We start from the raw sequence: 17,480 nt of genomic DNA, 5'->3' as shown, positions 1-17,480 counted from the left end.
TGACTCAAACCTTTAATTTTAACAACTCCCCACCCGCTTTTCCTGCTGTTAGGAAATGACTATGATCAGAATGAATCCTACATCCCTCAGATGTTTATAATTCCCCAAGAGATTGAAAAAGGGAGAATGGATTCTGTGTGCAGTCATCCTGTAGAATCAGGGCCAAATGCATGTGTGCTCCACTGCATACCAATCCCTTGAAACCATGTAATATTTTGTAGAAACGTTTGGTTAGCCAACTTTCATCAAAATATAGAGGAAAAAATGAAGACAAATTGAGAGCTGCTACTACCTGAATCAGGATGCTTACCCTAAGATTACTCAGTTCAGGTGAATTATTGTTTAAACCCTTTATAATTTATATGCGATATGGACCAATTACCTGACATTTTCAAAAGGCAAAATTGAAATTCTTTGGTTTTCCAAAAACAGTTTATGTGCTTCTTCATCAAACATAGACTTATCAAGCTAAATTTTGTCTAATCACAAAAATGGCAGATTTGAATTCCTCACACCCAAAAACATATTTTTTAAGACCCCTCACTGAATAAATTTGCAAAAATTAAGTTTCACCCCCTAAAAGGACATGTTCTAGTGTGTTGTGCAAACCAGCTCACTGCACTGCCAGAAACAAACCTTTTGGAAATACCTTGTAATTTACAGTACCTCCACACCATGCAAACCACACCATGCATTTTTTTATATGATTTGTGCACATAGAAAGCTAACCCTCCAACTATTTGAGTAATCAGCTGCACTTCACTTAGTGTATTATGATTGTATTGTTTTAATGCATATGTCTATGAAATTATGTACCACCTTGAAATGACCCTTTTAGGCAGTATACAAGTGGGGGAAATTAATCTTTCCTCTCTTTTTAGGTGCATATACTTGAAACCACCAATCATGGATGCATAGGCACACCATTCTAACATTAGCATGATTCAGTATCTTGAAGATGTTAGGTGGTAGGCAGTTGTCATTTGAGATGCAACATTGGAGAACATTGTGCTGGGCCTAAGAGTCCTGGCTGTTATTCCTAATCCAGATGTTGTGCCTCTGTTTCCCTTTCAATGCTTTGCCTTGTTTTGTTTGGAACCAAAGCAATCTAAACAAGGGACCATTTCTTATGAGTTGCCTAGCAACAGTAGGTCCTCAATCAAGGATGGAGCATATCAGAATGAAATACTGAAATACAAAGAGTAAATTATTATTGTTGTATATCTTTCTTGATGCCCATCTGTTGCTCTGATTACTATTCCCAATAATAACTGAAATTTGTAATGCATCAACAAAATCATCATTCAATGGCCAAAATAAAGAGGGGATGCAAAGTTAAGCTGGTGTAAGGATAAGACAAGTAAGCTGACCAAAAGCAAAAGAATTCAATATTAAGCATTTCTAATTTCTAAGCAATTTCTAATTTTTAGCACAATAGCTTTAACTGTGACTTGAGGGATGAGGCGATAAAAGGGATTGAGTTTTAACCATTAATTAGTTGGACATCATATTAAAGGTTCACAAATGATTAAGTAATGGTTGCAGGTTTGCAATTTCTTTTTCAACTTTTTTTGCTGCAAAATATTAAATACCTGGTTAATATTAACATAAAATATTAATCACATGGGTTTTGGCTTAATTGTTCCTAGCTTATCCTTATGCGCTTCTAAAGCAACTTATCTTCAAGTCTTGTTTTCTTTTATGGTATCATCTAGAAGTGCAGACAGAATTAAAGCAATCATGTTGCCCATTAAAACATAAATGGTTCTGTTTTGAATTTTCTTAGCTAAGTTCTGCTTCCTTATTGATTGTTAAACTTCAATTGTAATTTATTTACTGAATTCATATTTTTTAAAAATATGCTTTTATTGATTTTCCATAAGTAACAAAAGTATATTCAGTGTCTCTGTTTTTTAAATTGTAGAACCCATCATACAAACAAATTACAGTCAGTTTGAAACCATTTTTGTTGTAGACGATGTCAAGTTGAGGCGGAAAGAGAGGGGGAGGGGGGAGAAAGTAGAGAGAGAAATTTTAGGAGGGGGAAGGGAGAGATGAGGGAGAATATTTGAGTGGAGCTTTTTTGTCAGGGTCACATGTCTGGTGTCTTATTTGTTGGCTGAGCGTGAGGTCAGAGAGCCCAAGGTATGGTTGGTTGTGTCTGATTGGTAGAAGATTCATATGTTAATGGTAGAAGATTCATATGTTAGCCATATTGATTCATATGTTAATGGCAGGGGGGATTAGTCATTATCTTGTTGGGTTGTGTATGTGATAAAGGGAAGCCACAGAGGGGTGAAAGTGTCCTCCTTTGTTTGTCCCTGTTATAGTTTCAGTTTGCTTGTGTGCTTTTCTAGTAGGGTGGTTTCCTTATGGCTTGGTACCAGTTGTTCATGGAAACCCAACAGGTCCCTGCAGTGTCTTGTTGGTTAATACAGTGGTACGGTACCTCTGGTTAAGAACTTAATTCGTTCTGGAGGTCCGTTCTTAACCTGAAAATGTTCTTAACCTGAGGTACCATTTTAGATAATGCGGCCTACCGCTGCCACCGCCGCGCAATTTCTGTTCTCATCCTGAAGTAAAATTCTTAACCCAAGGTACTATTTCTGGGTTAGCGGAGTCTGTAACCTGAAGCATCTGTAACCTGAAGCATCTGTAACCCAAGGTACCACGGTACTTCTATTAGGCATTTCCATTCCATGCAGTCAAAGGCTTTAAGGGACATGATCATCAGTGTGGATTTGGTTGTTTAGCTGTGTTCAAATTCAGTAGTTTCCTAACGAGGTCTGTTATATTGTGATCGGGAACAAAGCCAGTCTGGTCTGGGGCAATTAGTTTGTGTAGGAAGCATTTTAGGCAGTTGGCCAAGATTGATGTTAATATTTTGTAGTCTTGGTTTATCAGTGAGATTGGGTGATATGATTCTACTTTGAGGCTGTCTTTAAGTAGCTTTGGGATAGACTGAATTTATGTTTTTGAAGTTCTCTTTATACATTTCACCCAGTTCAAAAAATGATAAACTACTGTTATGTTGGTCCTCAATCTCTTCATCATCTACCAGAATCTAGACCTTGTCCTGCTTTGTTTTACCTTGTCCTGCTTTGCCCGAACCTAAAATTTTGCCTTTGCCAGAATCCCTGTACTACCAAGGTCCTTAGCTTCAACAAGCTGGGAGTTTGTTTACTGCAAAGAAACATTCAGGAATACAGGCTTCCACCTTCAATTTGAAGTGGTATGTTCCCAGGAGGGATCTGCCATGCTGTATTTCTGAACATGCCGTTCAGCTTTCATTGTTTTCCTCCATGGAAGAAAATGCATCTTTGACAGATCTTGCATCCGAACATGATGTTTTATTGTGTGTATTTCTTGAGAAGTGATATTCTAATTCCAAGAAACTACGTTACTTTGGAAACAGCAGTAAATGGACATGAAAACTGCATGTCAAGGAGGATGCTAGAAACTGCCAATCATCCTCAGGCAAGCACCTTTGTTTCCAAACCCAGGTTCAACGTCTTGTTTAAATTACTTGATGTAATCTGTGTCTGCGGTGAGGAAGCCCCATTCCCTACTACAGTACAGAAGCAAAACTAGGCTCTGACAGAGTAGAGAAGGGATCAGCTGCTGTGGACAGTTGGGTGGTGGGGAAAATTCTACTTATCAGATGTTTGGGTGAAATCTGGTTGAGGAAGTGTGAAAGCTGGCAGCTTGACAAATTTAGGAGAAGAAGAGAATGACTTTGGTGGGGTATTTGGAAAAGTGGCCCTAGCAGCTTCCTTATGCTGTCCATTAAAGCCTGCTCCAGGTTGGGGAAAATGCCCTCCAGTGGGCTCCATCCTCTGCTGATAAACCCAGGTGGAATTACATAGCAGCAGTGGTGGGAAGCATTCCAGTGGGTGGCTGGGAGCTGCCATGTTAATTTCCCACAACCACCATCAACCCATAGCCATGCCAGGGAGAGTTTCCACTGCTAAATTTCCATGTGCCCAGCTGTGTTAAAGTCATGGATACACAGCAAGTTCAAGAAGTTGCAGCCCCAGCTGGAGGACATGTCAGAAGAGAAAGAGGTCCATGGATTCCTGTTGCCCCCTCCCTGTGCCAGGGTCTCTAGTTCAGTTGATTAACCATGCCTGAAGGAACAAAAGCTCTCCAAGAATGCAAGAGCCCGTAAACACATTCTGAATAAATAGTGGTGCTATTATCAGCATGTCAGGAGACAGCAAGCAGCAGCAGCTTCTGACAGAACATGCCGATTCATTTGCCTATTTTAGGAAATGTAGAATCAGCACATCAGTGAATAGGTGGCTCAGTGATGAAGGGAGTCTTTAGAAGTCCTTCAATGACAATTAGGAGCAGCAGGGTTGGGTGAAAGACTAGACAAATACTCCATTTTGCTTCTCCATTTATAGAGGTGCAAACAAAGCTGTTTTATTTTTTCACTTGGTGCATTCTTTTTAGGGCTGAGTGAACATGCCGTGAATATGAGGGGAGGTATACTCTGACTGATGCTTTCAGGGGCAAGAGGGTAACTGTGGGGTAGTGGAGAAGGAACACAGGAGAGCACAACAAGAGCAACTGATAATGTCTTCTGCCAGAGTGGTAATTGCTAATAGTCTAAGCTTTGGGTAGGGTGGGGAATGGACGACAGGTCTGTGTTAGGAGGACTTACTCAAGGCCATCAACTGAACTTCATTGCTGAGAAATGTGAACTGAGGTCCCTCCAATCAAAGTTCAATATACTGACCACTGTACCACCCCTCACCAGCTCTTTTGTGTGTGTGTGTGTTTGTGTGTGTGTGTGTGTGGCTCTAGGAGCTGTTGTGACAAGCTCTTGCACGTCAAAATTTACCACTATATCAGTGGGGACTAAGTGGGGGGAGGAGACTTACTGTCACCACCTGGACCTCCTGCAGACAACCTCTGACTGGTAGGTGCCACTTTCCTGTCTCCAAAACCCTCAAGAGCAACAGTATACTGTATATCACATAGTGTTTTTACAAGGGCCATTAGGGGAAGAAATGGTGGCCACAAAGATAAATCCCTAGTAGTGGAAGTAAGTCCTACTTCTTAGATTTCCCTGCTCCATCCCCAGAATTTGTAACAGCTTTTGAGGGTTCTCCACCCCCTATTTCATTGTCTGCGTTAGGTTTTATATGAGGACTTTTGGTTCACAGTTAGTTAGTTTTTCTTTCTCGTATTTTTTTTAATAAGCTGCCAAACACAAAATAATGTCAAATCTCCAATAAGTTTCCATCACAGCAATTTTCTAAGCTGCTTCCCCACCTTGCTTCTCACTGCCTTCATATGCATACTCTTGCAAATATGTCAGATCACATGGCTGAGTCTGGGTTTCTGTATTGGGTAAGACAGGAATGACCAGCGGGGGAAAGGGAGTCTATACTTGTCATGGACAGATCACGATGTTGTTTGCTGCTCACTCCAACCCCACAGTGATGGAGTTGTTAGGATGGCCTGCCTCTGAAGAGTAATGAAGCAGCAGAGTTTCCAAATGCCACTAGGGGAGTGCTTAGATGACTCTACCAACTTTTCTGTCTAGGACCTATCTTGGGCACTCGCTTGGACAGCTAACACAATAGGTTTTAGTTGCTCACTCCCTTTTAGTGAAGCCAAGACATCAATGCAGGGCCCCTGGGACACGCCCCCCCCCGGCCATGCCCCCTCCACAGGCCTCACCATTCTGTGGCTCTGTTCCACTCCTACTTGAGTACTTAACCTCATCTTTGTCTGGATGGAGGATCGAAAGATTTGTGTGTCGAAACCTCTGACTTGTAGAGTAGGCTCAGGGCTAGCCCTCACATGAAGCAAGGTGAGGAGACAGCCTCAGGCGGCAGGATCCAAAGGGGCAGCAGATCCCGATGTAAGTCTTTAGTCCCCCACCCCTTGTTTCTGATTTAGATATTCACTCATCCCTTCTTCACCAGTGGAGATGGGGATGCCATTTTGTGGTTTGCCTCAAAGGCCAAAATGTATTGGGCCAGCCAAGAGTAGGCTACATTCCAGCCACACATAAAGGTTAAAAGTCACATACATTACTCACCCAACTTTTCTCTCTAGCCCAGCCCACCACTGGTATGTGGCCCTCAGAATGTTCCACAGGGCAGACAGTGGCCCTTGAGCTGAAAAAGGTTCCCCACCCATGGAGAAGTGCAGGCAATGGAGCAACAAGGGTAACAACTAAAGTGCAAAAGCAGGAAAACACATTCTTGATTTACAGTGCTCTACGAATGAATAAGTGCAGAGCAGGGATTAATGGGCTAACTTGAAAAAGGTAAAGGTAAAGGTACCCCTGCCCGTACGGGCCAGTCTTGCCAGACTCTGGGGTTGTGTGCCCATCTCACTTAAGAGGCCAGGGGCCAGCGCTGTCCGAAGACACTTCCGGGTCACGTGGCCAGTGTGACATCGCTGCTCTGGCGAGCCAGAGCTGCACACGGAAACGCCGTTTACCTTCCCGCCAGTAAGCGGCCCCTATTTATCTACTTGCACCCGAGGGTGCTTTCGAACTGCTAGGTTGGCAGGCGCTGAGACCGAGCAACGGGAGCGCACCCCGCCGCGGGGATTCGAACCGCCGACCTTTCGATCGGCAAGCCCTAGGCGCTGAGGCTTTTACCCACAGCGCCACCCGCGTCCCTTAGGGCTAACTTGAAGTTAGGTGCAAACTTCTGTATGCGAGTTGCAATGCTGTTTTTTATAAAGTGAAAGCAGAATTGAGAGAGGGGAGTTTAAACGTGTAACCCTTTTCAAGCCCACAGCCAAATCACGCAGATTCCTCATGCATGTGCATTTCCATCCATAACATTCAAAAAGTATGTTTGCTAACATTCAGTGAGCAAAATGTCACAAATAGCAAGCAAGTTTCTGAATTCTCCAGAACTCTTAATCAGGCTGTGTGGTAAATAATTTTTTTAAAATGGGGGGCATGATATTGGCTGGCTGTGAAGCCATAAGCCTGCACCTCACAGTGGCATGCGGTGAATTTCTTCATAGGGGAACAGTTAGGGCCAGAGATGCTAACTTGTGAGGGGTGTGGGAGGTTGATTTCATGCTTGTGACATTGTGACCTCCTGATGTCTTGCACCTGAGCATTGTGCCTCTCCCTAAGCCGGGCAGAAGCTTCCTGGGCTTTGCGAAGGAGGTGTCCAAGCTCAGACAAGATGTTAGAGCCCTCTTGCCTCCTTCCAAAAGCTGGATGGGATTTGGGAAGATAGCAGGATGGATTTTGGACCCATCAGAGCCTCGCACCTCCCTCCCTAAGTTGGGCAGAAGCTTCCCAGGCTATGGGAATGAGGCACCTAGGGAACATTTAGAGAACAATCTTAGTCCCCTTGGTCCAATGACCACACGCCACTGGCACCTCATAAGAGTATTAGAACATGGGAGGAGGCAGCAGACATGCAAAGGCTTTGACCAGTGTCAGAAACTGAGATATGAAAGCTAGGAGCTAAATTGCACCTTAAGCCTGGGTTATGGGTGCAACAATGGAATGTCTAGGCACGCTTTTTTAATAACAAGAATACAAAGATGAAAATGAATGAACTGCAGCTAAAATATTATGTTCATTTTTCACATGATCGAGTCCTTCTCCAGCCCACCCTCCTAATATTCTTAAGAGGGTCTCTTCTCCAGTTTTCAGAGAGTAGCTGGAAGTGGGGAGGCAGAAAAAGGTCCTCCTTTCCTTCCACTCTGCAGTTTTAATCTGAAATCTTAGGTGCGGTACTGCTCCCAGAGCTCAGAAGCTACTTGCGGTAATGAAATTCCCTGTTGCAAAATGCGCCAAGAACAATGGTAGTTTCGAACACTGGCTTTGACAGGTGCTGTGGCAGGTCTCAGGCCTGCACCAAAGCCTTTTGTGAAGGAGAAACAAACAATAGCTGATTCTCCATCTCTGGGAATACAAAAACGCAATATTCTAGAAAATCTGCGAACAAGCTTGAAATGGCTGGCTTCTTCCCTGGATCTTACGTTGCAAAGTGTTTAACCATTATTCAAACTTGAGTTACAAGCTGCTCCACCGGCAGGGTATAAAAGTCACTCTGCTTCTTCCTGCCACAGCAGGTTCCCTCCACAACCCTGATGTGTTTTTCTATGTAAACCGGAACATAATTGCTCATAAAAAGTAATGGAGGGAAAGGTTAGGAATGATTTTGTACTTACTGAGTTCTGCAATACTTCCCACACGCGTTGCAAGCAAAGATTGCTCGATGGTCCGTAACTCTGATTGGCTAAACATCTGGACTTCCCCTGGCTTATTTGACCTTTGCTGGTCTTTGTGAAGATTCAGACTTTCTGGCAAGCAAGGGACACCTGGAGTTAAAAGAGAAGGAAAGGGGGGTGTTCAGTGCAATTTTTAAAATCAAGGCTACTGCAGCTTTTCATTATTCCTTTTTAAAGGACATTTTAAAGGTCTGTTCAAACACGTGAAGCTACATTGTAATGAATCACAGCCATTGGTCCACCTACCCCAATTCTATCTACCCCTATCTACTCAGTGACCTTTCAGCTTCTTAAGCAGATATATTTCCCAGCACTGAATCCTGGGACCCGTTTTAAACCAAAGGTGTCCATGTGTCAACTGGGGGTGCTTCTGCATGAAGAGCACATGCTCTGTCACCAAGCCATGGCCCCTGTCTAGTCTCACATCATTTCTCCTGTATGAATCGCTCAACAAGTAGAATGTGTACACCAGGACCATTTGTCTTGATGTCCAAATTACAAATTTCCTCATCTTCTAGTCACTTTCCTACAACGCAACATCTTAAGAACATATGTGAAGAAAAACAGCATGGAAGCTGACCAAGTCATCATCAAACTTTTGGTTAAAAAGATAGGGCACAAAGTGGTTGGTAAATAAATAAAGCCAATAAACTGGCCCTAATGCTCATCACCAAAGAATATACACCTAAATACACATCTGAAAGCAAATCCAGCAAGTCCCCTCAAGCCCCTTTTGCCTAATAATAGGTCCTAATGTATCCCAATCTTGTTATTGATGAATGGAGGACCACTTCGTTTTCCCTACCCCATTAAATAATTGGCCTTTCTCTGATGAGAATGCCAATACTGATGCCTGTGACAAACTCAGTTGTACTTGTGAGGATACCTCTGGGAATAAAGGAAAGCTGCTGATGCTCTGAATAGTAGTTGCCACACAGATAGCAGAGGATAAGGTTTTGGAGACTGTGCTGAATTAATCAGGACTCTGGAAGCAGTTACTCCAGTTACCTGCAGGCAGTGACATGCTCGGTAGCTGAATGTCCTACTTATGTCCAGCCACTCCAGAAATTCAGCATCATGCATCATTGTGTTTTTCAAAAATCCTGCCTTCAGGGAATCTTTTTGACAGAGTTTAATCTGCTGAGACGGAATCCCAGGGCGTGGGACACAGAATTCCTGTGCTTTGCAAAGAGTTGTAGAAAAGTGTTTTAGGAAACATTCACAGCTTGGGCAGGACACCGGCTAAGCTTGCTTCTATATAGCTGCTGCAATACTTCTGAGGGACAAAGGTGAACTGTGTATAAAACTATCCTATAGAACAACAAAGTATTGAGGACAAACAACTTTATTATGGACTATCTTTAGTTCACAAACGTTTGCGCCACAACAAAATTTGCTTTTTTTTATACCGTTGTATTCAATAAGGTAAGAGCAGCACAAGTCCTTTCTGACCAACAAGAGAGACTTACAATATTTCCTGCCTTCTCCAACACATGAGAGAAGACCTTGCATTTCTCCCAAGCCTTCTGTGCATGTCAGAGGCCTCAGGAGATGTCAAAAGAAGTGAGTGGTGACACCAATAGTGACTGGTTGGTAAGCCAAGCCAACATATATTCACTCAGCTTTTGGGGGGGCATATTTAAAGTTGTTATGTGAATTAGTTAGACTTATTATACACCGCTTATACAGGGAAGCAAGGGTATGTTTGAGAGAAGCACATAAATCCAGTGTATTGGGCCAGTTTACCAGCCATTCAGCAAAAGGGGCTGAGTAAAGGGCCAAAATGTGAGCCCACTTCTATCCAAGCTCTGAGACCACATTAGCTCTATTTAGAAAATGTTAAGGTTGAAGATGACCTGTTCTAATTGAAAAGCCTAGCATCCCTGAAGAAGCAATCACTCCATATGCCCCCACTCAGTTCAAGGTCTTCCTTATTTCAATACAGTCTTAATGAGTTGTGTATTTTTTCTGCTTCAGTCACACTGTTTAAATCTGACAAGTAGGTAGGCATGTCAGGCTCCTATAGTCTGAATATGCAAGAGACGTCTTCTGCTTTGCTGGCTATTCCTGCCATATTTTTTGCCTGTCATTCTGAATCAAAGACTCCTGCACAACATCTCTATAAACTCTAACTGCAGAATCTGTTCTCATGTGTCACTGGAAAATTATGCTAATAAATGTCCTTTCTTTGTACTGCCCTGTTACTTGGTATTGCATGTTTCCTGATATGCCTGGTTCCTGTCAATCAGCCTCATTACTTCCACTCTGCACATGACTACATTACATAGCAGAAGCTGGGTCCAGTTCAGTTTTCTCCAGAATCTCTGTTCTGTTCCAGTGACATATAGATGATGAACCTGGTTGAGGATCCTGAAACTCTGGGGGCTTAATTGTACATACATATACTTACAGTCATGGCCCAGGACTCAAACACCCATTTCCCTCAAGCTATCAGAGGAAAGCCTATGCCAGGGGTAGGTAACCTTTGGCAATCCAGCATGACTAATTGTCAAGGTGATGGGATATGGAGTCTAACAATATCTAGAGTGCCACAGGTTCTCCAGCAGTCTCTTGACCCACCTCCTCTGCTTCAGCCTCAGAGTCTGAACTGCTCCCTCTCACAGGTTCCTCCTGCTCACTAAACCTTGCTGTCCCTTCAGCATCCAGCTAATCCTCAGACCTCTCCTCAGTGTCCCACTACCAATTCCCGGGCTCTGAGCATTCCTCCTCTGGGATTTCCCTTGGAGGTTCCCCAGCTGGTGCCTTCCACCACTCCTCTTCATTCAGACAGTCCCTGAAAACTGATGATGTGCCAGAAATTACTAACACAAGTGGCACCTACTGTGGACTACCAATTTCTATAGACCCCCTTGCAAGGCTAGTGTCTGTCCATGTGTGATGGAAATGATAAGCTTCTATAATCCTCAGTGGATTTGTGCTGAGCTCTGAGAGTGTGAGAAAGGCTCAATAGTAAATAGTTAAATAGAGCCTCCATGTTCATGAGTAGTATAGTTTTTTAGTAACAAATACTAGGAACAAACAATGAAGAAGAGTTTGGATTTGATACCCCACTTTATCACTACCCGAAGGAGTCTCAAAGCGGCTAACATTCTCCTTTCCCTTCCTCCCCCACAACAAACACTCTGTGAGGTGAGTGGGGCTGAGAGACTTCAGAGAAGTGTGACTGGCCCAAGGTCACCCAGCAGCTGCATGTGGAGGAGCGGAGACGTGAACCCGGCCCCCCAGATTACGAGTCTACTGCTCTTAACCACTACACCACACTGGCATATGCGGGGAATACAATTGTGCATGTGGGGAATACAATGAGGGGAATACAATTGCCATCTCCCCTACTTGTGTACTTTCCAAAAGCATCTTGTTGACCATGGCTATGAACGGGCTGCTAGACTAGATGGACTCTGGTTCAGGGTCCATCAAGCCTTTTCTTATGTTTTTGTGTATTTATAAAACCTTTGGGCTCATTTACACTTCAATTGTCCAGTGCCTAGAAAATTTCTGAGGTTTTCTGCTTGTCCCATGCTTTCTAGGCATGGATCTGAGCAGTTTTCAGTTTGCCCTGCCACTTTCCCCAGGAAAACCCACTCTTTACAGCTGAATCAGAGCAAACATCAATATGCAGAAAACCCAACTGACATTTGCTTCGATTCAGCAGAGAGCGGGTTCTCCCAGGGGAAAGTGGCAGGACAAGCAGAAATGTGGACAAACCCTTACATTCAATCTGCTTGAGGCCATGATTAGCCACTATGAATCAGGGCAGGCAATTAATAAACTGGGTTAAATGGACTATTTAGGTGCTGTGATACACAATAGCTTCATATATCCAATTACTTTTAGCTTAGAACTGGCTTGCAATGATTAAAAACAAACGTTTTAGTACAGCAGCAATGACATAGTGGGTAGGATACAGACTTAATCGTGCTCAGAGCAGACTCACCCTGACTAACTTAAGTTCCATTGATTTCAATGACTCTACTCCAGGCATGACTAAGTCTGGATTCCAGTCAATAACTCCCAGAGGGTAGAAACATATGCACAACTTGAACCTTCTGGTTATTAGCAGTGGAAAGTGAATGTTCTCAATCTGCTTGGGAAGTTCTGCCATCCTACTGTCAGAACTCACATCGTAATGTAGTAAAAGCCATGCACTCGTCTCCTTCTTTGCAAATGTGCTAAAAAGAAGCACAGCTTTTCTAAAGCATGCTAGAGAGCCTGGCACTTTGTTTTGTCTGTTGATCTATATAGTCCTGTTTTATCCCTCCAGCACCACTGCTGCCAAACTTGGTGAGGATGATGAGCCGGTGCTTGAGGAACCCTTCTGTTTTTCTTTTTTTAAAAAAATAATATTTATTAACAGTTTAAACACTACAAAAGAAAAAGAATTAAACAAAACAATACAGTACAATACAAAAACAAAGACACTACATAACACTAACACTAAGACATTAAACTAACAAAACAAAACAAAAACAATTTAAGACACATCCAATAATTTCAATATCTTATCTTTCATTCACTTGTTTCACCGACCTCCTCACACCTCCCTTTTTATACTGAGGAACCCTTCTGAAGCAGAACCCTTGTGCACAGGGGAAGCAGTTCACCACTAGAGCGGAGGTGGGAGACACATGCGATGCTCTTACCAGACCCTCTCTGCTGCCGCTAAAGCTGCCATTGCTGTCATGATCTGAGGCAAAGAGCGGGTGGAGGAAGCGAGTGAGGAGGAAAGGGAGTGAGCCGCTGCCAGGTAAGGACTGCTGTGGCAGGTGAGGTGGTTAGCTGACTCACGCAGCAGCACAAGCTGCGTCCCAATTTTCAGCTGAGGAATGTTGGAGGGTATGCGATAGCTCACCCTTTTATTGATTATATGAATTAGCCAGAAGACACGACTAGCCCTTCCTACTCTCAAAGGTACATTTCCCACCACTTGACAAATACAGCAAAAGACAGAGCCACAAGATTATTATTATTTGCCTTCCTTGAAGTGAAAATGAGAATGGGAGGAGGGGATGAAAGAGTGACAAGCCCAGAAAGAAGGAAGAAGAAGGTCAAAGTGTTCTGTTTAATGGAAGAATTGCACTTCAGTTGTTAGAATGGAATCAGAGGTTACTGCTATTAACTGTAAATAAACTTCTGATGTGATTATATAAAAGGTACTCATGGATGCAACTCTGCATAATTCAACAGCAATTCTATTTGCCTCATTATATTCTTGGATGTCAGCTTTATTCTGATATTAGAGAACACCCTATAGCCTTTTTAGCCCAAGGGCCACATTCCCTTCTAGGCCACCCGCAGGGGCTGTAGGTCAGGGGTGGGCGGGGCCAAATGAAAAGAGGGTGCAGCAATGAATGTTTGTTTTCCTTTTGTACAGGAGGACAGAGGGGCACATCCCTCAAGCCAAGCAAGCAAAATTAATGTGTCTAAGGACACATAACCCAGGCATAAATTATCAAGGAAGGTACAAAACAGAACCAGGAAAGGGTGTGGCCGGCAGAGAGTAATGAAGGCCAGATAGAACGGCCCAGAGGATTATAAGGATCTATAAGGTTCTTTATAGTTGCTGTTCAGAGTCCTTAAGAAAGAACACGAACTATTGGAGAGTAACCTAAGAATTAAGCTTTCTGTTACAAGGAAGTGATCAATATGTAACTTGGGAGGTAGCCTCTTTTGCAGTAAAAGCCTCCAGTTTTAGGAAAAGGTATCTGTATTTTATTTTAGACAACTACAGTCTTCCTTATTTCAATATTTTATTTTAATGCCTGATTTTGAAGTGTTTTTACAATGAGAATTTCATTTTATGTACACTTTTATTAGAGGTTTAAATGTACTATACTTTTATGTGGAGTTTAAATGTAGTTTATTTTGTTAACGTATACGGGACAAAGTGAATAAAATTCTATTATAACAGCAATTTTCTTTCAAGCTGAGATGCTGAAGCAATGATCAATATTATTTTTCTTCTCTAAACGGCACTGAGATTACAGATGCTTCAGGTTGCGTGTTTTCGGGTTGTGCCCCGTGCCGAACCCAGAAGTACCAGAACGGGCTACTTCCAGATTTCGGCACGTTGCACATGTGCAGAAGCGCTGAATCGCGACCCGTGCGTGCGCAGACACGGCGGTGCGGGTTGCGAATGTGCCTCCCCCACAGATCACATTTGCAACCCGAACGTCCACTGTAATAGGAAGTATCTTTTTATCTCAGTGTTCAGGAAATGCAGATAAATTTGAAGTAGTTGAATATAAGGGATGTGTTTGGAAGAACCAGTTTATGAGGAAGAATCAAAATGAACTTGAGTGGTTATATTTTGCTATTTTAGGCTGCAACAACAAAATTATAGTGTCCCCGATCAAGGGAAGTAATAGTACCGCTGTGTTCTGCTTTGGTCAGACCATACTTGGAATACTGTGTCCAGTTCCAGGAACCATAATATAAGAAGGTTATTAACTAGCCAGGAGGGTGCAGAGAAGGGTGACCAGGATGATAAGCAAAGAGCAGCTGAGGAGCAGTTGAGGGAGTTGGGTATGTTTAGCCTGAATTAGAGGAGACAGAGAGGAGATATGATAGTCATCTTCAAGGGTTGCCACATGGAAGATGGAACAAGCAGGACCCAAACCAATGGATTCTAGTTACAAGAAATGAGATTTCAACTTAGCATCAGGAAGAACTTTCTGATGGTAAGAGCTGTTTGACAGTGGAATGGACTCCCTTGGAAGGTGGTGGATTCTCCTTCCTTGGAGATTTTTAAGTATATGTTGATGGCCATCTGTTATGGATGTTTTAGTTGAGATTCCTACATTGCAGGGGTTTGGACTAGATGATCCTCAGGGTCCCTTCCAACTCGACAATTCCATGATTCTATGAAGAAGATGGAATAGCAAAGGAGAACCCGACCATCACCCTCAATGGTAAAACAGCAAAAGCACAACAACAGATTGTTAAATCATACAGAGATAATTTAAGTTTAATGTCAACCAGATGTTCTGTTTAGGGAGCTTCAGTGCAGATGCAACACAACAAATCTATTTGAGTCAAAATATGTAAACTGAGTGAATATTTACCTTCACCCTCCTTTCTCTCTGTCTGAAGAAGGGGTAGCCAACATGGCACCCTTCAGATGTTGTTGGTGCTACAATTCCCATCATCACTGGCCATTGGCCATGCTTTCAGGGACTGGTGTGAGTTCGGAGTCAAACAACATCTGGAGAACAACATGTTGGCTGTTCTTCATCTGGAGCAATGTCTCCACACCATGGTTTGCATGGTTTAATGCTCCAGAGTAGAAGCTGTATCTGTGCACATGCAATGGGAAACCATGGTTAATGACAAGGAAATAAATGCTAAGTGGAGAAATTGTTTTTTGGATAGGAGACATGGGAAGGGAAAGGAATATACAAGTCTGTGGCCCACTCCCAATCTCATAAATATATTTAAGGAGATTGATGATAACATCTGCACTGGGTCAACATATGAGGCAAGGAGGCAAATATTTCAAAATGAAGATATATCATCTTAGGGAACTGTCTCGAACATGATGTAATAATTTTGTTAAATCTGAACTTTTATTTTGACCCCTAGTTTACTGGCATAGAAGTGACTATTTCCTGCTTAACAACTGGCAAGTCTGAGAATCAGAAAGGCAGAACTGAGTGTAAAAAACAATAAAGAAAGAACATAGTAAATACAAATCTGCCCAACTGACAAGTGACTAAGCATGACTTGGAGTATTAACTTCATGACACAACTGACCTCTACATTTTTGAAAATCATTTCCCCACCTCTCTGCACGTAAACAGACGGAAGCTGAGAAAGATAAGGCAATAAAAAGACTCTTCACCAGTTCCACACCCAAATACTTACAATTATCCCTAATCTCCCCTCAGTTTTCTTGTAAAGTACTATTAACTATTACATACCTACTTACAGTGCCCTTGAAACTGTATGTAATTGCGGCAGAATATTGCATTGGAAAAGATATGGCTCCTATGATATTTAAATAAATACATGTTATGGACCAAGTCTGATTTTCCTAAAGTCAAAAGTATATTCCAGCAGAAAGGAGGATTATTTGGAAATGTCTCCCTCCCAACCATTGGGGGGGGGCAAGCTAACCCTTCCTTTTGCTAAGAGCATGTCTGGCCATCAGCTGGGGTTGCTAATAACAGACAAGGTCTTGCAGATTCCAAGAGGGCTTCAGTGCTCAGGGGCTACACTAGACTAGGGGTAGGCAGACTTTAGGCTTACCAAATTTGTTTTTTTACTAGAACACTGTAGTCTACACACCAACCAGAGTCAGGTACAAAATAGTGGCTATGTGAGTTAGGGATGGGCACATATGTCAATTCTGGTTTTTCTCAAATTCAGTTATCCACATTTCCACATTAGATTGCATTTTTTATATATAAAAGGTCATTGTGAAATTTCATCAGCATTTTAGTACAAATTTATCCTAATACACTCATTTGGTATGCATTTTTTCCTAATATACACGGTTTTGCACAGCAATTTCCACTAATATAATGCATTTTTGTATGATATTTTCACTAATATAGGCATTTATATGCACACTGAAACTAGGATGTACATTCTGGTCCTTAAACACTTCTGTTTTATTTTACTATTGTAGTTTCATCACAGCACAATATAGTACTTGTTTGTCATTGGGGTGGGGGGAATAGCAGCAGCTCAGCTTGCGTATGCCCCTATTTCTCTTTTAATGTCTTAAGATTTACCCAGTAACAGGAACGAATTCATCCATTGTGAACAGAAGCCTCTGTTTATGGACATGTGTTACTCAGCTACTCCCCTCCAGTAAAATATACATGCATCATGGAACTCTGGGGTTGTGGTTGATTGACAAACCTTTGAAACCCTACACAGTATCAAAGCGCTCCACAATAGCAGACGTATCTGCAATTAATAAACTAGTAAGTACATCAATCAAGTACCCATTATTTCAATCCTATCTAAAGATTCAAACATGCCGTCATTCTAACGAAGAACTAATTAGTGGAAGAAGACAAATTGCTCATTGGTATGAAAGAGATAAAAATCCATTTTTATACTATTGTAACAATATTACATTATTATACTAGAATGGTATTTTGCAATTGGGTCATTCCTTATACCATAAAAAAGTTTGATCAGAGTGGGGGGAAATGCTATTTGAATACTAACTCAACTTTTGCACCTGTTTAAAGACCTGGGAGGCAGTGGGGAGAGAGAGACAG

The 17,480-nt window shown here is 42.3% G+C and overlaps 1 protein-coding gene across 5 annotated transcripts in view; it reads right to left on the bottom strand.

Annotated features, from left to right (window-relative positions):
• Positions 1-17,480, bottom strand: part of ABTB3 (ankyrin repeat and BTB domain containing 3) — a 228,504-nt gene that overhangs the window by 78,931 nt on the left and 132,093 nt on the right. For all 5 annotated transcript variants that reach the window (XM_083700018.1, XM_083700017.1, XM_083700020.1 and 2 more), the window contains exon 2: positions 8,170-8,319. In XM_083700018.1, coding sequence (XP_083556144.1) covers positions 8,170-8,319 — 150 coding nt within the window. The remainder of the gene's footprint in view (positions 1-8,169; positions 8,320-17,480) is intronic.

The sequence above is a fragment of the Podarcis gaigeae genome (assembly GCF_964106915.1).
Source record: "Podarcis gaigeae genome assembly, chromosome: 10".
Lineage (NCBI taxonomy): Eukaryota > Metazoa > Chordata > Lepidosauria > Squamata > Lacertidae > Podarcis > Podarcis gaigeae.
The sequence above is the reverse complement of the archived record's forward strand: the minus strand, read 5'-3'. Positions and strand labels throughout refer to the sequence as shown.